Below are 9,811 nucleotides of genomic sequence, written 5' to 3'. Positions count from 1 at the left end.
CACCACAACGGGGACTAGCTTGCCGGCAAGCAAGTGAACCTCGATGAAAAATCTTTTGTCATCTTGTCCTGAGGGTTTCTTGGTATTCATTGTGATTGGATTAATCATCTCTTGCCACGGCAGTATAACTATCACATCCCCTCTCTTGCACTTATATTTCTAGTGTTGCTACGCTCTTTAGTGTAATTAGTTTTGATAGCTAGCTTGTGTCGGGTCTAGTGGTTAGTGAGGCTCTTTAGTTAGTCTTTAAGAGCTCACTAACTTAGTGGTAGTGGCATAGCCCTTTGTGTGCATAGAGACTATAGATACTAGAATTGTGGTAGGTGGCTTGTATTTTTAGTAGGCTAGCACAACATTCGCTTCGCCTCATAATTGTCTAACCGCTTTGTTTAGTGTTGCTGTAGAAAATTTTATAGAATATTCATCTCCTTCTAGCTATTAGGACCTTTCATCGCGGCGATCAAACCCGTGACCACGTGGTTAAAAAGCCACCATGCTAGGTCACATGCAAACCCACAATGCCAGCTACAAGAAAAGACTTCGCACGGGGAAGACCCAGGCGCAACACTGGCAGTAAGTATGCTAATCCCCCTCAGCCTCAGGAAGGTGCGGAGGTCGAGGAAGAAGATGCACCTGCAACAAATCAGCAATTAGCCGAAGAACAACAACCCATCCCTGACCCAACACTAGAACAATTACTCCATCAACTACAAGCAGAACTACAAAGGGCTCAGCATGGAAGGGATAGGTTGGCCCGGCCTTCGCCGCCAATCAAAGAGCAGCTCTCATCTCCCAGCGAGCAGCAGAGGTAAGGCAACAGATTATTGTCCTACAGGCAGAAATCCAGAGCCTACAACCAAATCCTCCCTCGTCAAACAACTCCAACCACTCCCAACCAGCCACACAAAGTCAAGCCAATCTTTATCCAAATCCCCAACTCCAGCCAGTCTTCGGCACAGCAGTTAGCCTCATCCCCCTCCAAACCGATAGACAACAAATCTCCTTTATCCGAAGGCCTACAAAATTCACCATGGCCAACCACCTATAAGCCTATATCCCTACCCAAGTTCAATGGGCAGTCGGACCCCTGCAAGTTTATAATGAGCTTTGAGGCAGCCATAGCCTCTGCCGGAGGAAATGACACAATGTTGGCTAAGTGCTTCGTCATCATAACCGAGGGTGACGCCCTCGCATATTATTCCATGCTCAAGCCCAAATCTGTATATTCTTGGAAAAACCTTCGCGACAAGATCATGGCAAACTTCAAATGATTTGCAAGCGAATCGTGTGATCTTGTACTCACTCAGTTTCCTAGTTGAACATTTATAGAAAATATTATTTTTCACTATGGTAGCATGTCAGGTCTCCTTCTCCAAAGTAGCTCTAACTTGTAACTTACCATGGAGGTGAAGAAAGACAGGGTTGACCATCAGCAAAACTTGTACGTGTTGGGTGATTGGTTGTTGACCATGTCTGATGTCCTGCAGAAAAACTAGTACTTCCGAAATTATGTGCTCGTACTTTGGCATCACGTTGGCACATGCATGGTGATGATGATATGTGTTAGTTATGTTAAACAACTCATGGAGGCTACTTGAATAGCCGATTTATGATGAGGTCCTGCGGTTCTCTTCAATACTAGTATCATGCTGCTAACTTCTCAAGTTTTCAGAAAAGTATAGCAGAATTTAATTGGATCAGAGAAATCCTTCGGTGCAAAGGAACCGATTCATTTTCTGATTTACAAATCTGGCAACATAGTTGATACTTGACAGTCCTTGCCTCGAGCTGCCTGCACACTGCAAAACTCGGAAGAATCACATTGAAGATCATCAGAAGTTCAGACACTTCTTTTTGCTCTGAAAGGACATTCAGACTTTCAGAGTCGTTACCTAGAATCCTTCATCTCTCTTCAGATATATAGCAATAAACTAAGCAAATATGTGCAAGTATAATAGAGGAGAGAATCAAGAACCCACAGTTTTATCATCTCACACCCAGGTCATGAGCTGTGATCAACCACGGATATCAACATCAGTCTCACATTGACCAATTGTCTACAACTGTTAAACAAGAGGTTAATTAATGGGTGAATGGGTGATAGCGTGGGGATGCCACACGCCACCTCTTGTCTTCTATATAAACCCACGCTGTCATCGCTTGCAAACCACCTCGAGCTCATGCAGCCTAACGGCTTTAGCTAATTTAAGAGAGATTAGTAAACAAACAGCAGCCTTAAGAGCGAGCCTAGCGGCAGTATCATGAGGCGCCTCCAGTTCCTGGCCGCCGTCTTCCTCCTCGCGTTCACGCCGATGGCGGTGGCTGAGCTGAGGCCGGACTACTACGCCGGCGTCTGCCCGAACCTCGAGAGCATTGTCCGCGGCGCCGTGCAGCAGTCCGTGGCGCTCTCGCCGCTCGCCGCGCCGGCCACGCTCCGGCTCTTCTTCCACGACTGCGCCGTCAGGGTATGTGCGATTATATTATTACTGACGCCGATCAGAGGATTGATGCCATGCCGCCACTCTTGTGATCTGTGAATTAAGGGCTGCGACGCGTCAGTGATGCTGATCAACGCTGCCGGCGACGACGAGTGGCGGAGCCCCGACGGCATGACGCTGAAGCTGGAGGGGTTCAGCACGGTGATGAACGCCAAGGCAGCGGTGGACAGCGACCCGCAGTGCCGGAACAGGGTGTCCTGCGCCGACATCCTGGCCCTCGCCGCCAGGGACTCCGTCTTCCTGGTAAGCACGCGAACACCAACGAACCATGCATGCTGCTCTGCTATGCTCCTCGATCGCTTTCGTTCTCGAGTTGATCGTGACTGTCTCTCGCGTGAACACGTACGTACGCCCGGCCGCCGCAGAGCGGAGGGCCAGACTACAAGGTGGAGCTGGGCAGGTTCGACGGCACGGTGTCGACTTGTGGCAGCGTCGTGATTCCTCATGGCACGTTCGACCTCGACCAGCTCAACGGCTTCTTCTCCAGCCTCGGCCTCAACCAGACCGACATGATCGCGCTCTCAGGTACATATCCACGCGCACGTGTACATGCATATATAAATGTGTCAGTTCTGCTAGCTAGTGGAACACGCCAAGAGCATGCATGCATTCCATGTTTAGTTTACTCCTACTACTCCTGCGAACGAACACCTGCAGTGCAGTGATGCCCGTCGCTAACGGCCGTTCTTGCGTGACACTACGTACTGAAACTCTGCAAGCAGGGGGTCACACGATCGGCGCGGCGTCGTGCGGCTTCTTCGCGTACCGGTTGGGCGCGGACCCGGCCATGGACCCGGCGCTCGCGCAGCATCTCCTGGGCAGCTGCCCGGGCGGCGGGCCGGCCGGGTTCGCGTTCCTGGACGCCACGACGCCGCTGCGGTTCGACAACGAGTACTACCGGAACCTGCGCGGCGGGATGGGGGTCCTGGCCTCCGACCAGGTGCTGTACGCCGACCCGAGGTCCCGCGGCGCCGTCGAGCGCTACGCCGACGACCAGGGCGCCTTCTTCGGCGACTTCGCCGCCGCGATGGCCAGGCTTGGCAGGGTCGGGGTCCGCACGGCGGACGACGGCGAGATACGCCGCGACTGCAGGTTCCCCAACTGATGGAATTGGATCCACGGGTTCGCTCGCCTGCTGGTTGTGGTGGTTGCTCGACGGTTTTGTGTTGCTTCTGTGAACCTCACTCGTTGACGTGGCGCGAGTGGGTGTCTGTGTTGCATTGCTGTTGACTTGTTGACTGGAGCTGGAGGTTCAGAAATCAGAAGGCCCGTGTCTTTTGGACCAGGAAGGGTCTGGGCCTGGTGGGCTGCGTGGCTGCAAGTTGGGTGTGTGAAGCTCCAGGTGTCCGTTGACAGAAAATGTAAAAGTTGGTGGTTGGCCCATACCGGCCCATCTAAATTACTAGGAATAGGAATACTTTGTCTACGGAAATACTCGGATGTGGCTTCCACTCCGCCTTGCCCGTCTCTCTTTCCGCTCTGTCTCGCCCTCCCCATCTTCAGGTCTCTCTCGTGTCTACTGGCAGCAGCAGAGCCCCGCGCGCCACTGTTGCCTCCTTCCTTCACCCAAGCCGACCATGCCATCTCCTCCTCAGTTCGCGCAGTGCCTCCCCAGTTTCTTCCCCAACCCAGCACTGTCAGGATCCGTCGCCGCCCCTGCCGATGGCGGTTGGACGCAGGTGCCAGGACACCTCAGGTCGTCTCTAGCCGAGCCAAGGGGCACCCACAAGCGCGGCCAGTGTTGGTGGTGCTCGCATGTTTCAGAGGTATGTTGCAAGTGTTTCGTATAGATGTTGCAAAAGTAGATCGTGATATTGCATATGCTGCAATGGCTATACACGTATGTTGCAAGCGTCTGTTTCAAATGTTTCATCTGTTTTTTCAGACGTACGTTGCAAATGTTTTATTTGGATGTTTGCGTATATTTCACACATATGTTTGCAAGTATTTTTGTCAGGATGTTGTATATATTTTGCAATGGCTTTGCAAGTGTTTTAGGTCTTTTCACAAATATTTCAGACTGCATGTTTCAAGTGTTTCATCTTTCTTCAGACGCGTGTTGTAAAAGTTTCATCTGGATGTTTCAAAAGTAGATCGGGGTGTCGTACATAGTTGCAATGTGACTCACCTACCACAGTCGCTTGCTGCAGCTGCTTGGAGCGTCGTGCATGCGTGTGGGATACGGAGGGATAGAGCGTTGCGGGGACTACAGACGCAGGGAAGCCGCGCAGGCGGTCCCCTGCCTGGTGCAGACGTGCAGCAGCCGCATGCGTCCGTCCGGATGTTTGGGCAGCTAGTACTGCCCTTGTGTCTATATCAGTCTTGTGTTCTACGTCTGATCTAGCTGAATCCTTCTTATGTTGTATGATCAGGCTGAAACCGACTCGATCGGGTGCTAAAAAAAGCTAAAACTTGTGTTGAGTAGCTATTGTTCACCCTAGGCTTGCAAAATCTTAAGTTAGATGTATTGCTTATTAGAGCTATCTTATTGCTCACCGTTTTGCCTAGTGTTCCGTCTTTGCACGAAATTTTAATTGGTCTATTTATCCCCTCTAGCCACAATAGATCCTTACAAGTGATATCAGAGCCAAGCCTCCAACTATGGCTAGCAACAATGTTGGCAAGCCCCCGCACTTTGATGGCACAAATTATGAGTATTGGAGAGAAGGGTGTGTGCACATCTAAAGGCTATGGAGAGGAAGAATTGGGGAATTGTTGAGGAGGACTTTGTAGTGCCTGACTTGAAGGCTCCAACCCCAGGTGAGGAACAAAAGCTCCAACTGAATGATCAAGCACTAAATTGCATATATGAGGCACTTGATCCCAAGGTCTTCGAGTCTATCAAAGACTTGGAGATGGCACAAGGTTTGGAAAGAGGTTAGAGGAAGCATATAAGGTACCTCCACCATAAAGGATGCCAAGTTGTACCTCTTTAAGGACAAACATGCCAAATTGAAGATGCTTGAAGGTGAAAATGTGCTAGAGATGTTCCATCGCCTTAATGTCATAGTCAATGAGTTGAGGGCACTTGGGCACAAGGTATAGATGATGATGATTTCTCACATAAGTTCTTGTGGTGCCTCCCCTCCAAGTTCAAGATCATTGTCACCGTGATATCTAGAGAGGGACTAAAGGACTTCATTCCCACATAAGCGTTGGGAGAGATCATCACTTATGACACCTTCGATCGAGAGGAGAGTGATGAGCATGTGGAGAAGGAAAAGAAGAAGAGCATAACATTCAAGGCAAATCATCAAGATCAAGAAGAAGATTGAGGAGGAGTGATGATGATGATGAGAGCACCATGTTCTTCTTCTTCGATGTCATCGTGTTCTCGTTGTCCTCCTCTCCATGTTTCGTCTTGTAATAGTAGCAACAGCTAGAGCCAACCCTCTGCAGGGAGTAGGGGAGAGGAGATGTGGACCTTACATATGAGCCCCACATGTTGGTCCATGTCAATACAAAGTTAGCAAGTCACATTGTCACGTCAGCAGATGAATAGCTCAAGGCCCGTTTGTGCTCGAATGCCACCTAAACACAAGATTAATGATATGAAAATGGTAATTTATTATATGGGAACTTGGACTGACACCCGCCGCTAAGTTTAAAGACTTTAAAATAATATTTTATGAGTTAGAGCAACAAAATAATATGCCAAATTTAAAGATCTCTCATAAATTTTACTACAAGTAATAATGCTTCACGACGCGTGTGAAAAATCACGACCAGGCAAAAACACATGACAAGCATCAATTTGAGTACCACTCCCGACTATATATATATGTTTTCATGCCCCAAGCCCGAAGGAAATTTCGAGTGAAGGAAAACGCGAGTAAGAAAGTAGCCGGACGGCGCCATGCCATGCAGCCTTGTTCAGACATCAGAGCAACTTGAGCAAGAGAACAAAGGAGCGCTCAAAAGATCTCTCTCCCCTCCAGAAGCTTTCACCATATCCACTCCAATTCGGCCAAGTGGCGTCTTCGCCATCTCAAGATAAGCCCTCCTCTCCTACCACCGGCACCTCTTCTTGTCTTCCTCTTCACACTCGGCAGTCGGCAATAATCACGAGAGAAGAGAAGCTAGCGTTCAACAGAGGAAGAAGCGAGTGAGCTGACAAAATCGACTGACCATCCATGGCTCTGGCGCCGGCGCCTCTCCAGTGCTTCCTCACGGGCAGCAGCAGACCGGTGTGCACGGCAACGCCGCCCAAGCACGCGAGGAGGCCGTCGAAGATCTCGTGCAAGGCGGGCGGCGATGACAAGGACAAGGTCCCGTCGGGAGGGAATGATCTTGGGATCAAGCTCGGGAAGCTGGCGATGGTCGCGTTAGCCGCCGGCGTGCTGGCGCTCGGCCCCGTCGACAGCGCCATGGCGGCCAAGTCCGGCGGCAGGGTCGGCGGGCCAGGCGTTCCGGTCCGCGCCACGGTCGTCTGGCCCTCGGATAAACAACTCCAGGTAATCTTTAGCGCCTTCTACAGTGATTTGAATCATTGTATGCAATCTGTCTGATAAGTACATCTTTTTCACTGCATCTTTTGCCAAAGTTCAGTTCCAGCCGTGTTCAGTTCAGAGAGCTCAGACTAGATGACGTCTTCCTCCCACCGATTACGAGCTCTGAATGTCTGAAACTCTGAATTATTGTGAAGTTGGATAGCTTTTGATCGTCCTTCTTGTGCAACTTGATGGTTCAGTTTGTTTTCAATCATTTGCAAGAATCTAGAGTAGCACGACACGCGACTGAAATCAGCTGACACGCTGCACACGCATGCATGCTACGTTTGCTGATGCAAAATGTTATCCTGTCTGGTGCATGCGCAGGACGAACATCTACATCAACCCGCCGGTGGCGCCGCCTCTGGGCGGGTACGGCTACGGGGTCCCGTTCTTCGGCGGCTACGGCTACGGCTGGTCGCCGTTCAGCTGCTTCGCCCCCGGGCCGAGCGTCGCAGTCGGGGTCGGCGGCGGATTCGACACGCTCGTCCTCTTCTTGGTGCTGGGCGCCGTCGTCGGTGCTGTCAGACGGTTTCTCAACAGGAACAACGATGATTACGACGACTACTGATGATTATCAATGCCAGCTCCAGCTAGGGGATGTAGCGAATGTCATCCTTCACCTTCATGTGTAATATATGGCGAGATTTTTTTCGTGTGGAATCCTAGGAACAGAGTGTACCGATGCATCAGGAAATGTATGTAATAATTTTGTTCAGTGAAATGTAATGAGAATAGCATCTATAGTTAGGGACAGTTGCAAACAGCTAAATACTCCAGCATCGAGCCAGCGACTACAAAGTGCATGATTAAAATGGATTCAAGTGTATATATATAGTTAATGCTGGGGGTGAAAATAGCACCGGTAATTCTCCGATCCGAACCGAATTCAAATTTCGAGGAAATGGAAAAGAGCTTTTAGTATCCATATCGAGATAATTTAATCCTGTTATATTGTGATACAAGACAAGATATGGGATCGTTGGATATATTATGGGTTTGGTCCGTATAATATTTAATAAATCAAATAAAATTCTATGGTACGTAACATTAAGCGGTATATGGTTTTAATACCATATGGGATTTTGACTGAACGTTGACTCAGCTTATATGGTTGAAAATTAATCATAATTGAGATTGAGAAGCTGAGAAAATGACATAGGCGTGCCACAGGCGCGCCCGCCGCCGACCGGGCCGCGGGCGCGTGGCGAGGTGGGCATGGCTAGTCTTTTGCCACTTAAATCCACATAATCACAGGAGTTGTCACTTAAATCCACATAATCACGGGAGTTACTCTTCTTGATGGTGGAGGCGAACTGATTGTGGCAGTTATCATCCCTTCCGCTTTCCGTCTCCTGGGATTCTCTACTGCCTTTCTCCCTTCTCCAACCGCTCCCGAGAGAAACCACATTTCAGCAGCCCTCAGGCTTCCTCGTCCCGTACCTCTGCGCGCACGGAGTAGCGGGAGAGCACGTGCCTCCGAAAACCTCGTCCGCCTGAGAACCTTGCACGGGATGTGTGACAATTAGGTTTTTGGGGAGCGATTCACGACTGCTCATCCACGTACGCCTTCTTCCTGGTAGTGATCGCTCTCGGAACCCGTCTTCTTCCCGGTGACTGCCTGCGGAACAGCAAGGCGTCGTCTTCCTGGTGATCCATTCGTGGGACTGCACTGCGAACATAGTCCTGCATCGACAATGGTCCACGACTTCGAGCAACGCACTATGTCGACTAGTGCGAATGGAGCCTCCGATGCCCTCGGCATGGGACCCTCCACTGGGTACAATCTAATCTCTATGATTACTGTACTTTGCGCTTTCACTGTATTCATCTGTATGTCATCTCTGCATGCTATAGTGTTCGTTAGAGATATACACATGCATATATATGCCGTCACAAACCTACTAATGTTATATTTCTGGATTAAATTGATAATAAAAATGCCTAAATTTCTAATAATCTAAAAACCTAATCTTAGGCAATTTTCTGTCAGTGGTTTTGCTGCTGCTTTGAAACCAAATAATTTTGATGCCAAGAATTTCATGATATGGCGTGCCAAGATGGTATTGTGGTTGACTGCGATGAACTACTATCACGCCGCACAGGGGAAGCCTGAACATTTTACTCCTGAGGAGGAGCAAAAGTTCTTGGCTGCCGATAACCTATTTCGAGGCGCCATGTAACACCCCTGGTGTTACGAGCTCGTTTAGCACCGCGATTTAGGCCTAAGTAAATTTTCAAAACGAGTTTCTCAGATTTTTATTTAAAACGTACTCGACGTGATGAGTGAATCCAGTGACTCAGTTGTGGGGACTTGAATAAACGCTCAAGTTAAATTACGTCGTACGTAGAAATATTTAGGAATGACGAACGACGATGCCAGCAAACGGTATATTCCGTTAGATTAAGCATGAAAAGCAACTTTTATAAATAAAATAAAATCCATTAATAAATAGAACGATATATATATATATATATATATATATATATGTGTGTGTGTGTGTGTGTGTGTATATATATGCTCATGTGTTTATTTTGAAAAGCACGCACAGTTGAAAAGCCTTGGTTTAGTTTTGACTTGCGAGCGAACGGCTCCACAGCGATGACGGGACGTCTCCCTGCCTTGCTCCATCGCTTGTCGTCAGTAGTGCGTTCCCCGTTTTCGCATGGCTATGGCATCGTGCAGTGCTCACCGTCTTTGTGCACTGTGCGTTTCTCCTTTTTTCCAGCATCCGGTCGGCTCTCGACTCTCACGTCTCGTCCCTCGTACCGGACCCCCTTCCCTCTCCTATCTTTCTTCTTTTGGTGACACGACCGCCCGCA

At 49.2% G+C, this 9,811-nt stretch overlaps 1 protein-coding gene and 1 pseudogene across 1 annotated transcript; both read left to right on the top strand.

Annotated features, from left to right (window-relative positions):
- The first annotated feature begins 2,261 nt into the window (after positions 1–2,261).
- On the top strand, positions 2,262–3,603 carry LOC136522956 (peroxidase 45-like). Its single transcript, XM_066516752.1, has 4 exons — positions 2,262–2,465; positions 2,544–2,741; positions 2,864–3,023; positions 3,221–3,603. Exons 1-4 carry the CDS (start codon positions 2,262–2,264, stop codon positions 3,601–3,603), a joined length of 945 nt encoding a protein of 314 aa, XP_066372849.1.
- A 2,736-nt stretch (positions 3,604–6,339) lies between these two features.
- LOC136520965 (FLUCTUATING-LIGHT-ACCLIMATION protein 1, chloroplastic-like) lies at positions 6,340–7,760 on the top strand (annotated as a pseudogene).
- Positions 7,761–9,811: the final 2,051 nt, after the last annotated feature.

The sequence above is a fragment of the Miscanthus floridulus genome, chromosome 18, assembly GCF_019320115.1.
Source record: "Miscanthus floridulus cultivar M001 chromosome 18, ASM1932011v1, whole genome shotgun sequence".
NCBI lineage: Eukaryota > Viridiplantae > Streptophyta > Magnoliopsida > Poales > Poaceae > Miscanthus > Miscanthus floridulus.
This window is presented reverse-complemented; position numbering and strand designations above follow the sequence as displayed.

What these genes read in the sequence shown, in the direction of transcription:
- LOC136522956 (XM_066516752.1), top strand. Translation starts at nt 2,262, where the DNA reads ATGAGGCGCCTCCAGTTCCTGGCCGCCGTCTTCCTCCTCGCGTTCACG. An exon ending in CCAGGGACTCCGTCTTCCTG is followed by an intron (nt 2,742 to 2,863) that starts GTAAGCACGCGA and finishes CGGCCGCCGCAG; the next exon opens with AGCGGAGGGCCAGACTACAA. An exon ending in CGACATGATCGCGCTCTCAG is followed by an intron (nt 3,024 to 3,220) that starts GTACATATCCAC and finishes CTCTGCAAGCAG; the next exon opens with GGGGTCACACGATCGGCGCG.